Source organism: Plecotus auritus (assembly GCF_963455305.1).
Source record: "Plecotus auritus genome assembly, chromosome: 10".
NCBI lineage: Eukaryota > Metazoa > Chordata > Mammalia > Chiroptera > Vespertilionidae > Plecotus > Plecotus auritus.
In genome coordinates, this window is record NC_137785.1 from 4320538 (window position 1) to 4336780 (window position 16243).

General features: G+C 64.4%; 2 protein-coding genes across 5 annotated transcripts; both read right to left on the reverse strand.

The window, feature by feature from the left end:
* Nucleotides 1-339: 339 nt before the first annotated feature.
* On the reverse strand, nucleotides 340-3142 carry NAT14 (N-acetyltransferase 14 (putative)). Of its 4 annotated transcripts, none has more exons than XM_080644430.1 (3): nucleotides 3045-3142; nucleotides 2316-2420; nucleotides 340-1721 (listed from the first exon to the last, which is right to left on the reverse strand). In XM_080644430.1, exons 2-3 carry the CDS (start codon nucleotides 2385-2387, stop codon nucleotides 1173-1175), a joined length of 621 nt encoding a protein of 206 aa, XP_080500556.1. In that variant the 5' UTR covers nucleotides 2388-2420; nucleotides 3045-3142; the 3' UTR covers nucleotides 340-1172. The 4 variants fall into 4 exon arrangements, with proteins under 4 accessions (XP_080500556.1, XP_080500558.1, XP_080500555.1 ...); XM_080644432.1 differs by lacking the exon at nucleotides 3045-3142 and adding an exon at nucleotides 2878-2936; XM_080644429.1 differs by lacking the exon at nucleotides 3045-3142 and adding an exon at nucleotides 2758-2828.
* A 436-nt stretch (nucleotides 3143-3578) lies between these two features.
* On the reverse strand, nucleotides 3579-9297 carry ZNF628 (zinc finger protein 628; the record flags this gene model as incomplete). Its single annotated transcript, XM_080644053.1, has 2 exons — nucleotides 9120-9297; nucleotides 3579-6727 (listed from the first exon to the last, which is right to left on the reverse strand). The coding sequence occupies exon 2, from the start codon at nucleotides 6720-6722 to the stop codon at nucleotides 3579-3581; it is 3144 nt and encodes a 1047-aa protein (XP_080500179.1). The 5' UTR covers nucleotides 6723-6727; nucleotides 9120-9297.
* Nucleotides 9298-16243: the final 6946 nt, after the last annotated feature.

Below are 16243 nucleotides of genomic sequence, written 5' to 3' on the forward strand. Positions count from 1 at the left end.
AGGGACGGATGGAAGGACGGGGCGCACGTGGAGGCCGCGTGGGCAGGGCGCCCACCCATCTGCCTGCTCTCCTCTCCAGCCAGGGAAGCGTGGGGGGACCCTGGTGGAGGGGCCGGAGGCTGGATTCACAGGGGTTGCCGAGCTTGGGAGTCACGGTTCAGCAGCAAGAGGGCTTCCAGCCAGACACCAGGAAGGACTTCCTGGGCCGGGAGCGGGGACTGAGAAACCTCCACTCCGCCGGCTGGAGTTGGATGCACAGCCCCATCCCCGGGGAAGCGGTGGGACCTCTATGCCCCCGCCCCCACCCCGCTCCAGGGAAGCAGGGTGGCAGACGAAGGGAGGTCGAGGCCTGGGCGGGGAGGCCGCTGCACTCACACCCGCAGCGGGCGGCGGGCGGCGGAAAACTTGGGTAATGGGGAGCGTGAGTCAGCCGGCTGGCTAGGAGCGGGGGCTGTGAGCTCATCACCTCCCGGGCTCCCAGGCCAGCACCCCCACCGACAATTAATGTCAACTCCGAGGAAGGAGGAGCCAGACAGACGAGGGTGCGGAGACAGCCTGGAAAAGGCATCAGAGAGAGGGAGCCGGCCGCAGCAGCTTCAGGCTTTATTAACAACCGGGTGTAAAAAACCAGATGGGTCTGCGGCCCTCGCTCCCACCTTCCCCCTTCCCCGGGGCGGGCGCTGGGCTTCGCTGTGTCCGCCGCCGCCGCCTCCTCGCGGCCTCTCCAGGAGACGGCTCCCCGGCAAGGCTCCACTCAGCGCCTGGCTCCAGACTCACCCCCTTCAAGCACAGGCATCAAACCCTACCCCATTTGCAGGGGCCTCGGCCCTAGGTGGGGGGGGCCCTGTCCCGAGTCCTAACTCTTGGGGGGTCAAACTTGTTCAGCTTCCTCTCCTCCAGCCCAGTCACTCCCAGGCCGGGGCTGGGGAGGTGCAGACCTTGCAGTGAGAGACAGGCGGGAGGGTTCTCAGCGCAGCAGACAGAGGCAGGAGGCGGGGCAGGCCGCCCTGAGTTCACACACCACACATGGGCCTCAGCCTGCGGTGGCCTGGATCGGCCTCTGCAGGCCTGAGCTCCTGAGCCCTGGGTGGGCTGGGGATTCGCACAGGGAGGATGTGAAAGTGCCCGCGCACAGTAGGTGGTCACGCACATAGTAGGTGCTCAGGTTGGAGTCACAGGTCCTTGCTGAACTCCCTCACCAGTGTGTAGCCCATGCAGCCCCAGCTCCCTTCTGCCTGGTAGCCACAGCCCTCCAGCATCCCTGCCACGCCCCAGGCCGCCACAGCCACGGGGACCACGAGGCGGGCCCGGGGCTCCCCCACGCCCCCTGCCCAGGCACGTGCCCGGGACTCTGCAAAGGCCAGCAGCCGCCTGCCCACACCTTGGCGGCGGTGCCAGCGGGAGACGGAGAGGCGGGTGACCCGGGCCCCGTCCCCAGAGTTGGAGCCCGGAGCCAGGGCCAGGACCCCGCACACGTCCCCTGAGCCACGCACTGCCACCCAGGGCCCCCCTAGGCCGCCCGGCGGAGGCAGCGAGCCCCACCGGGCCCGCAGGCCCAGCTTCAGGGCCACCACGGCCAGGAGCACAGGCAGGAGGAGGGCCAGAGCAAAGGAGGCCAGGACGAAGCGCAGGCCGCTGCTGGCCGCCGCCAGGAGCAGCAGGGTGGGTGGCCGGGTCAGGGCGTGCAGGGCCACTCGGTTCTCCGTGTCCTTCACACCAGCCTGTGGGTGGGAGGGGTAGTCAGAGCCAGGGGCCTGGCCTTCCATTACACCAGGGCCCCTGTGGGAACCGGGGACTAGGAGAGGGGGGCCCTGGCCAGGAGGGGCCTGGGGGGGGGATCCCAAAGGGGGAGGGAAGGCGTGGGGGGGGGGCCTGTGGCAGAGGAGCCTGCGCACAGTAGGTAGTCATGCACACAGTAGGACCACCTGCTCTAGGCACCTGCCAGCACCACACCTGACACACTGCGCTTGGCGTGAGTGAGTGAGGGGATGAGCTGGGAGCTCTGGGACACCCACTTCCGGGGAGGGACAAGCAGGAGGCACCAGGGAAGGCCGAGGCCAGAACAGGACAACTGGTCGGGGGACTGCCCCGGGCCAGAAACCGCGCATGCTCTGAACGCGGGAGAGGAGCGGGGAGCACAGGGCTGAGGCCCCGGCCACTGCTCTGAAGAGTGTGGGGTGGGAGGCGGAGTCCCCCAGAGCCCGGGTGTTAAAACCTTCGGACCCGAGGGAAGGGAGGCGCTAGAGGGAGAGGGGGCCGCGCCAGAAGCGCCTCAGGAGGAGCGCGCCTCTCCGGGGCTGGGGCTCGGCCCTCACCTTCAGCATCTCCAGCACCAGGGCCTTCTCATCCTCCCTCATCTCCCGCACCGACAGGTGGCTGGGGGCCATGGCAGCCCCGCGCCCCCGGGAGCAGGCGCGCACCTAGTGAGAACAAGGTCAGCATCAGGAAGGCCCTCTGGTCCCCAAGCGCCCCCGATGAGGGCGCTGAGAAGGCCCGGGGGAACCCCCAAGCGAGGTCCGAGGCAGGACAGGTGCCCCCTCCACCCAGCGACCTTCCTAATGTCTCCCGGGATCCTGCACCCCCCACCCAGGGGCCGTGGTGTTCAGCGATCTACCCCCAAATGCCACGCCACGTGGACGCCAACACGGGGCTCCCTCCTGGGCTGCGGGGGATCAGCGAACCCCCGCCCGCTGCCCGGGCAAGGACCGCGCTCCCAACACCCCAGCGCCCCTCCCACAGTCGCCGCAGGACAAGGACCTGCAAACACCCCCGCGAGTCGCTCTGATCCTTTAAGGTGTAGGGGTGCAGGGTCGAGAAGGGGGTCGCTGGCGGAAGTGACGTCAGACTCGCGCACTTTGGGGGCGGAGCGGTACCTACAAGGCCTTAGCAACTGTTGCCAAGCTCCCCGGCACGTGTGAGCTGCGGAAGGGCTAAGGCAGGGCGCAGCAGAGCCTCCGCCGGGATGGGGTCGGAGGAGACGGAGCGATGGAGAAAGGGGACCCGTAGGACGATGGGGGCGGACACCGGCGGGGAGCGGTACTTACCGGCCGTGGAGGGGGTTCGCACGCTCTCTCCCGGGTTGCTAAGCAACCTGAGCGTGGTGGAGGGGCGCTGATGGGAGTGAATCGATGCTCATTGGTCACTGGGCTCTAGCCCGACGGGCTGCGTCACCCTCCTGAGCTCACTGGCTCCCGAACTCGCCCACCCTAGGGCCCTCCGTCCCCGCCCACCCGTGCTCAGTGCCCTTCGGGACAAGCATCCTCCACCCACCGCTCAGACGAGGCGAGGTGTGGGTGGCGAACAGGTGGACCAGGATTCTAGAGTCCACCCTCCCCCTTCTAGTGACACTGCATCCTTTTAAGAGTAAACAGCATGCAGGAGATAAGCCTCCAGGCTCCCAGGCGGTGGCTATGGCCGTGACATGCCCCCCTCCCCCCGCCTTCTTCCCCAATAAAAGAAAGCGCAGGCGAGGAGACTCTGGTCTTTATTAGCAAGCCCCGGCCCCAGCCCAGCCCAGTCCAGCCCAGGCAGTGTGACGGGTCTGTGTGAGAGGCGGGAATAGGGACCAGTGGTTCTCCTTAAAATGTGTGCACCAGCTGGACCGCGGGCAGGGTCTGGACAATCTGGATGGAGGGTAGGCCCTGCGCGGCCATGCCCCCCGGCGCGGCTCCGGAGGGGACCACCTGTACCATCTGGGAGGCGGGAGCTGCGGGGATGCCGGCGGGGGCCGAGGACGGGCTGGGCGGCGGCTGCGGGGCCAGCAGCTGCAGCGTGGTGGCCCCGCCCCCCACGCCGCTGTTCTCCAGCAGCTCCGTGGCCGGGGCGCTGCGGATGATGAGCAGTTTCTGTCCGGGAGGCCCGGGAGCGGGCGGCTCGGCCAGCCCCGAGGGGAGGGTCTCCACCTCCTGCACACACAGCTGGGTCTGCTCCCCGTCCGCCCCGCTCAGCACCAGGACGCTCTGCAAGCCCTCGTCCGTCTGCAGCGTCTCAAAGAGCACATCTTGCACCACACCCGCGGCCGCCTCGCCCTCACCCGGGTCCCCAGGCCCAGGGCCCGCCAGCAAGTCCTCGGCGGCCCCACTCTGGACCACCAGCAGGTTGGGGGCCTCCGTGGTCACGGCTGCGCCGCTGGGATTAGACAGCTGGCCCGCCACAGGCTGGAGCTGGACCGTGGTCACCTCCTGCGCCGGCTGCAGCTGGACCGTGGTCACCTCCTGTGCGGGCTGGAGCTGGACGGTGGTCACTTCCGGGGCCGGCTGGAGCTGGACGGTGGTCACTTCCGGGGCTGGCCGCAGGGGCTGGAGCTGGACCCCACTCACTTCCGGCGGCCCTCCATCCCCACTGCCCACATTCTGCAGGAGGATGAGGCTCTGCCCTGCCCCGTTAGCCCCCACGTTGCCCCCTCTCTGCACCCCCAGGCCCCCAGGGGGCAGCCAGACTACTCCAGGCCCCTGCCCGGCCTTCCCCACTGCCCGCAGGCCCTGCCGTGCCTGGCCACCCCCAGCCCCCGTACTGGAGGAGGGCAACAGAATGAGCTTGGGGGGCGGGGGCGGCGGCGGGGGCGTGGGGGGCTGCACACTGCTGGGGATGAGCTGCAGGCCCTGGGCGGTCTGCACCAGGAGGAACGTCTGCGAGTTGGGGGCTGCTGGGCCCAGGGGCGGGGCCTGGCCCGGGCCCCCTGCCACCTCTAAGGAGAGTGTGGCCTGGAGGTGGGGGAGCACGTGGACATCTTGGGTGGCCGGTGGGGCTGGAGCAGCAGCCAGAGGGGCAGGGGCTGGGGGGCCGGCGGCGGGGGCGGCGGGGGCGGGCGGGGCATGCGTCCTCAGGTGCCGCTGCAGGTAGGCGGCCATGACGAAGCTGCGGCTGCAGATGGGGCAGGAGAAGGGGCGCTCGGCCGAGTGGGTGCGCTGGTGCAGCAGCAGGTTGGAGGAGTGCGTGAAGGTCTTGGGGCACAGCGGGCAGCGGAAGGGCCGCTCGCCCGTGTGCACGCGCTGGTGCTGCCGCAGGTTGGAGGTCTGCGCGAAGCTCTTGCCGCAGACGCCGCAGGAGTGCGGCCGCTCGCCCGTGTGCACGTGGCGGTGGCGCCGCAGGCACGAGGTGTTGCGGAAGGCCTTGCCGCACTCCCCGCAGGCATAGGGGCGCTCGCCCGTGTGCAGCCGCAGGTGGTACTGGTAGTGCGAGGACCACTTGAAGGTGAGGCCGCACTGGCCGCAGGTGAAGGCGCGCAGGCCCGTGTGCACGCGCTGGTGGATGGCCAGCAGCGAGGAGCGCTTGAAGGCCTTGCCGCACTCGCCGCACTGGTAGGGCCGCTCGCCCGTGTGGTCCCGGAGGTGGTAGCGCAGCCCCGAGGAGCCCTTGAAGGCCTTGCCGCACTCGGCACACTTGTAGGGCCGCTCGGTGGAGGTGGACGCGGACGCGGGCGCAGGCGCCGGGGCGGGTGGCTGCGGGGCGGGCGTGGCAGGCGCCAGCGGCTCCTGTGGGCAGGTGACCTCGGCGGCCTCGGCCTGTGGGGGCGGGCGCCCGGCCGCCGCCTCCTCCACGTGGCACTGCTGGTGCGCCAGGAGGCTGGCCAGCTGCGGGAAGGCGCCGTCGCAGCTGCCGCAGCGGAAGGCTTGCCCGCCCGCCGCCCCGTGGCTGTGCTGGTGGCGGGAGAGCCCGGCCACTGTCCGGAAGGACTTCCCACAGGGCAGGCAGGCGAAGCTGGGGGTGGCGGCAGCAGGAGGGGGCTGCGGTGGCGGGGCTGCAGCCGCTGGGGCCGTCTTGGGCGTCTCGGGGGGTGCGTCCTGGGGCGCGGGCGCCGCCTCGGGCCCCGGGCAGGGCTGGTGCTCCAGCAGCAGGTCCTCGCTGCCGAAGCCCAGCTCGCAGCCGTCGCAGCGGTACACCAGCTCCACCGTGGTTTCGGCTGCGGCCAGGAAGAGCTCGGGCACCACGGGCGGGGGCGCGGGCGGCGGGGGCGCGGGCGGGCTGGGGGCTTGCAGGGGCGGCTGCAGGTAGGTGTCCGGGAAGACCTTGGCCGGGGCGGGCGCGGGGGCGGGCGCCGCGGCAGGGGCGGCCCCGTGGGTGCGCTGGTGCAGCTGCAGGTTGGAGGAGTGCGTGAAGGTCTTGGGGCACAGCGGGCAGCGGAAGGGCCGCTCGCCCGTGTGCACGCGCTGGTGCTGCCGCAGGTTGGTGCTCTGCGTGAAGCTCTTGCCGCAGACGCCGCACGTGTAGGGCCGCTCGCCCGTGTGCACGTGGCGGTGGCGCCGCAGGCTGGACGAGTTCTTGAAGGCCTTGGGGCAGTCCGGGCACGGGTAGGGCCGCTCGCCCGTGTGCTGGCGCAGGTGGTACTGGTAGTGCGACGACCACTTGAAGGCCTGGCCGCACTGGCCGCAGGTGAAGGCGCGCAGGCCCGTGTGCACGCTGCGGTGGATCTGCAGCAGCGACGAGCGCTTGAAGGCCTTGGGGCAGTCAGGGCACTGGTAGGGCCGCTCGCCTGTGTGGCCCCGCTGGTGGTAGAGCAGGGCTGACGAGCCCTTGAAGGCCTTGGGGCAGTCGGGGCACTTGTAGGGCCGCTCGCCCGTGTGCGTGCGCTGGTGGTGCAGGAGCCGCGAGGACCAGCGGAAGGACTTGCCGCATTCCCCACACTCGTACTGGGCGGCCGGGGCCGGGGCGGCGGGGCCCGGCTTCTCCCCGGCGCCCTCGGCGGTGGAGGCCGGCGCCATGTCCGCGTGGGAGCCGACCATCACACCTGGGGTGGGGGGATTCTGGGTCAGGGGAGGTGGTGCCCCTCCACCCACACGCAGGGTCATCCCCACTCCTACCTGTGCTGCCCTCAGAGGCAGGCACCTCCCACCCACCCGCAGTGCAGGGGCCGCCCTTGGGATCAGGGTCCCACATCGACATCTGCCCCAGGATGCAAGACTTCCGGTGCTAAACTTCCTGCAAATTGGGACCAGGGGGTCCCCGGCCTTAGGTCAGCCATCTCCGGAGGCTGGGCCTGGCCTGCAGGGCTGTGCTCAGTGTCCTTAAAGGCCAGGGTCTCCCCAGCATCCTGGCTTCAGACCCTTGGTCCCTCTCCCTGAGAGGACTCCTCCCCCGCCTACCCCCCCAACACTGCAGGGCCCTCAACACCTTTGCTGCAGCCGAAGCCCCGGCCCAGCGAGCTCCCCGCTCTCCACCACCGCCCACCCGCCCCGCACACGCCCTCCCAGCACACGCCCCCTCCACCCCACAGCTCTCCCATCCACTGACCTGCAGGCTCTGTGCCTCCGCCCTACCCGGGTACCCCGCCCCTTCCCCAGCAGAAGGGCTGTGGGTGCCAGGACACTGCGGGGCTGCGGGCTCCCTTGCAATCATGCCCTTGGGTTCTGGGCTCCTCCCCACCCGCCGGGACTGCTAGTCTGCATCTCTCAGGCCCATTAGCCCCCCACCCCCACCCCACCCCCACCCCCGGCTGACACCTGCACGTTCCCCTCCTGCTCTCACCAGGGGGCCCTGCCAGTGACCTCGGCATTGGGAAAAGGAAAGCAATTGGGAGACGTTCCCACCGGGGGTTCTCCATGGGGCAACGGAGACCCCCTTCCACGGTGCCCTGGCCCAGGCGACGCGGGCCATGCCTGGAGACGGTTCTGGTTGTGAGGTTGTTGGCGGGGGGCGGGGGGGGGGAGACGCTCCCAGCAGCTGGACGGGGGAGGCCAGGGATGCTGCATGCACCCTAGGGTGCCCGGGACAGGGCCCCACGGTAGAGTGATGCGGGCCAATGCCAGTGGGGCTGAAGCTGGGAAGCCCGCACTGTCTGCTCTCCACTGCTTGCCTCTGGGCCCACCGACCCTGAATCCCCACCTATACAACGTTCCTCATGGCCTGGACCCTCCCATCAGTGTCACCACAAGCTGTCTCTCACCTTTTTCAAAAACAGATATTTGTACTGATTTCAGAGAGGAAGGGAGAGGGAGAGATGGATAGAAACATCAAGGATGAGAGAGAATTATCGACCGGCTGCCTCCTGCATGCCACCCCCCAAGTCTGAAACCCAGGCATGTGCCCTGACCTGGAATCCAACGGTGACCTCCTGATTTGTAGGTTGATGCTCAAGCACTGAGCCACATTGGCTGGACTGTCTCTCATCTTTTAAAACTTTCACCCCTTACCCCCTTGCCCAGCTTCTGTGGCTCAATGGTTGAGCGTGGACCTATGAACCAGGAGGTCACAGTTCGATTCCGGGTCGGGGCACATACCCGGGGTTGCAGGCTCAATTGCCAGTGGGGGGCGTCCAGGAGGCAGGTGATGGGTGATTCTCTCTCATCATTGATGTTTCTAACTCTCCCTTCCTCTCTGAAATCAATACAAATATGTTTTGTTCTGTTTTTTTTAAAAAAACCTTCAGCCCTGGCCGGTTTGGCTCAGTGGATAGAGCCTCGGCCTGAGGACTGAAGGGTCCCAGGTTCGATTCCAGCCAAGGGCACATGCCGGGTTGCAGGCTCGATCCCCAGTGTGGGGCGTGCAGGAGGCAGCGAATCAATGATTCTCATTGTTGATGTTTCTATCTCTCTCCCTCTCCCTTCCTCTCTGAAATCAATAAAAAATATTTTTTTTAAAAAATAAAATAAAATGTAAGAGCATTCTTTTAAGAGACAGTTCTCCCAGGACGGTTCAGAAGGCCCGGCATGCCTTAAACCAGAGGCATCCTGCTCTGGAAGGGCCGAGACCCAGTTTATCCAATAAAGAGCGCCCCTTGCAAAGGGCCGGACCACGCCCTTCCATCAGGCCCGACTTCCCCTTTAAGAGGGTGCTCCTGCACCCCAATCTCCATCTTTGTTGAGCTAAACTAGGGGCTGCTTTGAAGCCATCTGGATTCACAAGCTTTTTCTGTAAATGTCTGCGCCACTGTCACCGGCCTTTGATAATCCTTTCTTGGGGGCGAGGGAGGAGATGTGAAAGCAGGAAGCTAAGGATCTGCCCCGCCCCCTTTAAAAGCAGCCCCTTGCCCTTTAAGAGGGCGGAGCCAGCCCTGCCGATAAAAGTCGGAGGTGAAGTAGCGCCCTTCCCTTTAAAGCATCCCTTCCGGTTTCACGCTCGCCGCTTCCCCAACGTCTCCGCCCTCCGGTCCCTCCCCCCACCCCACCCCTCCGGTCTCTCACCTGCGGTCCGGACCCGGGGAACGAGCGGAGACCCAGAGACCTCCCGCGGGGGCCGACGGGAAGGCGGAGCCCCGGCGGCGGCGGTGCAAGAGTGGGGGCCGGGGAGGGGGGCGGGGGCGCGCACCCTCCCAACGGCCCCCGGCGCGAGGCACCCAACCTTTATCAGCGGCCACTCGCGCACACAAACCCCGACGTCGCCGTTGGTGCGTCACGACGCCACGTGCACCGAAGCCTCATCCTCGCCCCTCCCATTGGCTTCTGGCCTTGGCGGCGCTTCCCGGGCTTCCAGAGCGCGAGGCATCCTGGGAGTTGTAGTTCTTCTCCGACCCCGACCAACGGGGTCTTGGCAGTGATCGTGGGGGTCAGCCCAAGGCCGGGAAAAGCAGGGTCTGGATGCAAGTTCAGACGCTCCCCCTTTATCAGTATTGATCCCTTCTCGTCTGTGACAGAGACCCTCCTCGGCGGTGTGGTTCGGGCAAGCCTCGCCCACCAGGGGTGTGGTCACTCGTGGTCGCCACGCCCAGGCCCTGGGGCTCCCTTTCCCGGACCTGAGAGACCAGCGCAGGGATTGCCGCCCGCGGAGGTCACGCGAGTTCAAGATTCCGGCCTCCTGCTGCGGACATGGGTGCGGTTGTGCGGGAACCCGCGCCCTGCAGAGCAGGGGCTGCCCAGGCACCGAGTCCGAGTCCCAGCCTTCTCCCTGCTTTCCACGCTCAGCCCCCGCCGGCCTCGGCTTCCAGCCATACGGACTTTTCTGCGGGTCATGCAACAGGGTTTCTCGACCAGGGGGCAATAGTGACATTTGGGCTTGATCAGTGCTTGCTGAGGTGAGTCCTGTGCGTGGTATGCTGGTCAGCATCAGCCCTGGCCTCCACTCAAAACGGGCAATAGCACCCCATATCCATCCGGCTCCCCTGCCCCACACCTTTTTATATATATATATATATATTTTTTTTTTTATTGATTTTTTTACAGAGAGGAAAGGAGAGGGATAGAGTTAGGAACATCGATGAGAGAGAAACATGGATAAGCTGCCTCCTGCACACCCCCTACTGGGGATGTGCCCACAACCAAGGTACATGCCCTTCACCGGAATTGAACCTGGGACCCCTCAGTCCACAGGCTGACGCTCTATCCACTCAGCCAAACCGGTTAGGGCCCCTGCCCCACACCTTATGACAGCTTTCGCCAGCTGTGGCCGCGTGGCCCCTGATGACAGCCACTGCTCCCAGGCCTTCCCCTCAGCCAGAGGGCCACTCCACACGCTGTTCCTTAGACCCGAAGGCCCCCCTACCCCTAGCCCATCCCTTCTCCACTGCTACGGGGGAAGCCCCGATGCCAGGTGGGGGTCCCATCACATGCTCAGGGGCACTCCTCTGCCTTTGCCACCCGAGTGTCCTCAACGACCAGCCAGTGCCTGAGCAGAAGCCGTGGTACGCTGCTGAATGGATGCATTTCTTTTTTTTTTTTTTTTAATATATATTTTATTGATATTTTACAGTGAGGAAGGGAGAGGGATAGAGAGCCAGAAACATCGATGAGAGAGAAACATCCATCAGCTGCCTCCTGCACACCTCCCACTGGGGATGTGCCCGCAACCAAGGTACATGCCCTTGACCGGAATCGAACCCGAGACCCTTCAGTCCACAGGCCGACGCTCTATACACTGAGCCAAACCGGTTTCGGCTGGATGCATTTCTTCAGCCCGCTCTGCGGTTCCCGAGGCCCGCGGGCAAGCTGCAGCTCGGTCCCCACCTGAGCGGGTTTGGACCCGTTCCCATGTGGCCTTTTGGAGTCCCGGCGGATTCGTGCCTGTAAAACCCTTGGTTGCCACCTCAGCCCAAACAGTCCTTTCCCTCCAGCTTCTACCTCCCCCGCCAGAAGGGGGGCTACTGGGGCCACTGGGAGGGACACCTGAGCTACTGAGGGGTGAAGGAGAGGGGCAGGCACCAGGGGAGGGGCTGGGAGCTAGACCCCTGGCCCCTGGGGTCTGGTCCCACCTATATCTGGGGCTGCCGAAAGCGCCAGGCCCCACCCCCTACCCTTGGCTTTCAGATGGAGGGAGGAGCCCACACCCCTGTGGATGTGGAATGTGCTGCTCAGCTGGCTATGGCCTCTGGCCTCGCCCCTGAGGTACAGAGCCCACCCCCACCCCTTGCCTCGGGCCACCCCACCGGGGACCCAGCCAGGTGTTATGGGGAGGCGGGAGAGGCAGCGTCTGAGCAACTGCCCTTGTTAAGCCCAGTCTCCCAGGCAGCCCTGCACTGCACGGTGATGTGTCCCGGCTTCGGGATAGTCCAGCTCCGAGGGTAGCCTCCTCACGGGGGCCAGATCACACCTGCAACCCAGGTGCGTGCCCTTGACCAGGAATCAAACCTGAGACCCCTGGGTGCCCGGGCTGATGCTCTGACCACTGAGCAATGCCGGGCAGGTCTCTAATCTCTTCTTTAAAAAAAAATACATATATATATATAATTAATTTTTTACAGAGAGGAAGGGAGAGAGAGTTAGAAACATCGATGAGAGAGAAACATGATCAGCTGCCTCCTGCACACCTCCCACTGGGGATGTGCCCGCAACCAAGGTACATGCCCTTGACCGGAATCGAACCTGGGACCCTTCAGTCCGCAGGCTGACGCTCTATCCACTGAGCCAAACCGGTTAGGATTCTAATTGAAGTATGGTAGCAACCACACTTGGGTAAAAACTGCTGTTTGAATGTTAACCCTGCTATTCTGGCTTCTGCACACACTTACTTGCTTAAACAATAGGGTAGTTACCTCAGCACATAAACCCATCCCACATCACAAAGGTTATTTTCCTGGGCCTGTGGACCAGAACCACAGCAGATGGATTCCCACTGACTCAGTAGCTCCAGGAGTTGAAACGGCAGACAACTTTTAGAGATTATTAACTTCGCTCAATTCTGCTTCTGTACCATCCGCTTTCACAAGATAGGTCCACATTCCAATCCGAGGTCCAGCAGGATGTGGCTGGGGGCTCGTTTGGAACAAAGGAGAATTTCTGTGGTTTAGACCTTTAAAAGGACTGCCTCCACCTGAAACGGCGTGGTCCTGAGGGTGGACTCCACCTGTGTGGGGTGCTCTCCCGGCCGTCCTGGCCAGCTCAGTCAATCCTTGCCTGCTTTGTTTTAATCCATCAGCAGCCTCCGGTGGTCTTATTCTGACTCCAGGGTTCGACCCCACTGTAAGGTCTGGGGCTGGGAAAGCAGGAACTTTACAAACTTTGCTTTCTAGCCTGCTTGAATAATGAGGAAAATAAACTTAAGCTGTCTGACCTTGTAGGCCAGAGACTAGATATGCCCATAATTTCAATGCCATGCCAGGTGCATTTTTTAATTGGATAGAACTGTGTTGTTTTCAAGGCCAGCAGCGAGATAACCACTAAGTGCACATAGGGCTGGCTCTTTAATAAAAAGGGAAGTTCTGCTTGTAACCTTGCTTAGAATTTGAATTCATTTTCTCTAAGCCCACCGGTGCAGCCCACCGGTGAATAAGTGTGACTCCCCCGGCCTGTGCTCTCGGACCGCGGGACCTCACCCGAGAGCTTTCAATAAACGCGATTTTTCGCTTTTAACCTGCTTGTCTTGGTCAACTTATTGGTTTCGGTCGGGTTAAGTCTTACATCTCTGATTAAACCTTACACCCACAACTTAATCTCTTCTTATAAGGACACCAGGCAGACCGCACCAGGTCCCACCCTAATAACCTCCTTTCCCCGTAAGTGCGTCTTTCAAGACCTTATCTCCAAACACAGCGGCATTCCGTGCGGGGAGAAAGGATGGGAAGCAAATCTGACGGGGCTGGCCCCTCTGAGTTCTGAGTCGGGGACAACAGGGATCTGCCCTCTGTACATTTTTACAAAACGGAGTCGGCCTGCGGCAGTGAGAGACGCAGCAGAGAAGCAGGGTGGAGGAGGGAGGGACGAGCCTGGGCTGGGCTTCCCCAGACTGGGAGGGGATGGAGGGGTGGGGTCTCCCATCCCAGGTGCAGTGCGGCCTATAAAGGAGGCTGGGGGGCAGGGCCCCCTCCGGGCCGCTATCTCTGCCCCACACCCCCATGGCTCCCCTTCACTCTCGCCCTCATAACCCAACTCCTACCTGGTCTGCAAAGCCCTACGGGTCTGGCCCCTGTTGACTTCTCTGCCCTCACCTTTTCCCACGGCTCCCTCTCACTCCAGTCAGGGCTGCCTCAGGACCTTTGCACCCACCGTGCCCTCTGCCTGGGAGGCTCCCGGCTGCCACCTCCCGCTCTGCCTGCAGGACAAGCGGCACCTCCTCAGAGAGGGCTTTTCTACCTGAAGCAGCACCCCTCCCCCATCCACCCTCCGACCTACTGTGTGCAGTCTTAGCCCCTCCACAGCCCATCCCCAGCTGGGATTTTCTCCTGCGAGGACTCCCTCCCAGGGAATGATGGGACTTCTCTTGCTCACGGCTGCACCCTCGGCCTCCGCACACAGTAGGTGCTCCGTGAGTGTTTGTTGAATGACTGAGAAGGAGCCTGCGAATACCTTCCACCACCTGCAAGGGCAGGTGCACAGACACCAGGTGGGGCGGCCCAGCCCTGGTGATCCTTAACCGCCCCCAGGTAGGAGGGGGTGTTGGCGCCCCCTGGCGGAGCGTCCCCGGAATGTCAGGGCCTGCAGCCCCGGACGGGGGGTGGGGGGGTGGGGGGGTGGGAATGGGCGGGGCACGGCGTGTTCCAGGCGGGCCTGGCAGGGCACGGAGCTGCCCAGCACATGTTGCCTGGGCTCCTGCTGGCGGATGGGAGCCCACCCTGAGCCACGCGGGGCGACCCCCTGCCTGTCCCCAGGGCCTGACTTCCAGTCCTCCAGAGACCAGGGTCCACGCCCACAGCCCGTTGCCAAGGGAACGGGACCTTCCCTTCTGGACCTGAGAACAGTAGGACCACACATGCACACACACACACAGAGACATACCACACACACCACATGCACATACACACACACACACCACACACACACACACCACACACACACACCACACACAGAGAGACATACCACACACACCACATGCACATACACACAGACACACCACACACACACACACACCACACACAGACACACCACACACACCACATGCACATACTACATGCACATACACCACACACAGAGACATACCACACACACCACATGCACATACTACATGCACATGCACACAGACAGACATACCACACACACCACATGCACATACTACATACACACCACACAGAGAGAGACATACCACACACACCACATGCACATACTACATACACAGACACACAGACACACCACACACAGAGAGAGACATACCGCACATACCACATGCACATACTACATGCACATACACAGAGACATACCACACACACACACCACAAACACAGAGAGACATACCACAAACACACTGACATACCACAAACACACACAGACATAGCACAAACTCACAGACATAGCACACACACACACACCACACAGACATACCACACACAACACATGCACATACTACATGCACGTACACAGACATACCACACACACACCACACACACACACACACAGTAACTGCCCATTACAGAGAGGCAGAGGCAGAGAGAGGCCAAGAGGCCGGAGGCGCTCACAGTGAGAGGAGCAGGAAGGTGAAGCGGGTGGGGGGGCGGGAAGCCTGTGAGGGGGAGACGGGGGTCAGAGGGACAGGGAACCCCATGGCGTGGCTCACACACCCGGGACCCGGGTTGCAGCTCGGTCCCCGTGTGGGGCGTGCAGAGGCAGCCGATCAGTGATTCTCATCATTGATGTTTGTCTCTCTCCCTTACTCTCTGAAATCAATAAAAAAATAAAATAAAAAGTAAAAAGACGCAGGAGCGGCCTGAGCCTCTGGAAGCCGGAAGGAGCGAGGGCCCGCAGTCCCCGGGGCCTCGGGAAGAACACGTGCATCGCAGCCCCTGAGACCCACGGGCTCCTGGCCTGGGAACCGAGGGGAGGGCGGTGCTAAGCCCCCGGGCCCCCACACTGGCCGCCTCAGCAACAGCCAGCCAGCACCCTGCGCCCGCCGCCAGCGACAAGAGGCCCATTCCCGCCCGGCCGTGGGGCTCAGTGGGTGAGCGGTGACCTAGGAGCAGGAGGTCACGGTTCCATTCTCCCTCAGGGCACCTGCCCGGGTGGCAAGCCTGGCCCCCAGGGTGGGGCGTGCAGGAGGCAGCCGATCGGTGATTCTCTCATCACTGATGCTTCCCTCCCTTTCTCTCCCTCTCCCTTCCTCTCTGATGTCAATAAAGATATGTTGTTGTTGTTGTTGTTTTAAAAAAAGAGGACCCCACTCCTATCCTCAACCCGGGGGCAGCCCCTCCTCCTGCCAGCCCCAGCCATTCTCTGCCCCCCAAACACTGGCCCAGAGCCTCCCACCCCATCCCTGAGCCTGCACCCCAGCCCCCACCCCCTCCTCCTAGCCTGCACCCCGGCCCCCACCCCCTCCCTCCCAGCCCGCACCCCAGCCTCCCACCCCCTCCCTCCCAGCCTGCACCCCAGCCTCCCACCCTCCTCCCAGCCTGCACCCCAGCCTCCCACCCTCCTCCCAGCCTCCCACCCCCCTCCCAGCCTGCACCCCAGCCTCCCATCCTCCTCCCAGCCTGCACCCCGGCCCCCACCCGTCCCTCCCAGCCTGCACCCCAGCCTCCCACCCTCCTCCCAGCCTGCACCCCAGCCTCCCACCCCCACCCTCCCAGCCTGCACCCCAGCCCCCACCCCCTCCCTCCCAGCCCGCACCCCAGCCTCCCACCCCCTCCCTCCCAGCCTGCACCCCAGCCCCCACCCCCTCCCTCCCAGCCCGCACCCCAGCCTCCCACCCCCTCCCTCCCAGCCTGCACCCCGGCCCCCACCCCCTCCCTCCCAGCCCGCACCCCAGCCTCCCACCCCCTCCCTCCCAGCCTGCACCCCAGCCTCCCACCCTCCTCCCAGCCTGCACCCCAGCCTCCCACCCTCCTCCCAGCCTCCCACCCCCCTCCCAGCCTGCACCCCAGCCTCCCATCCTCCTCCCAGCCTGCACCCCGGCCCCCACCCGTCCCTCCCAGCCTGCACCCCAGCCTCCCACCCTCCTCCCAGCCTGCACCCCA

What these genes read in the sequence shown, in the direction of transcription:
- NAT14 (XM_080644430.1), bottom strand. Translation starts at nt 2,387, where the DNA reads ATGGCCCCCAGCCACCTGTCGGTGCGGGAGATGAGGGAGGATGAGAAG. An exon ending in TGGTGCTGGAGATGCTGAAG is followed by an intron (nt 1,722 to 2,315) that starts GTGAGGGCCGAG and finishes TCCCACCCACAG; the next exon opens with GCTGGTGTGAAGGACACGGA.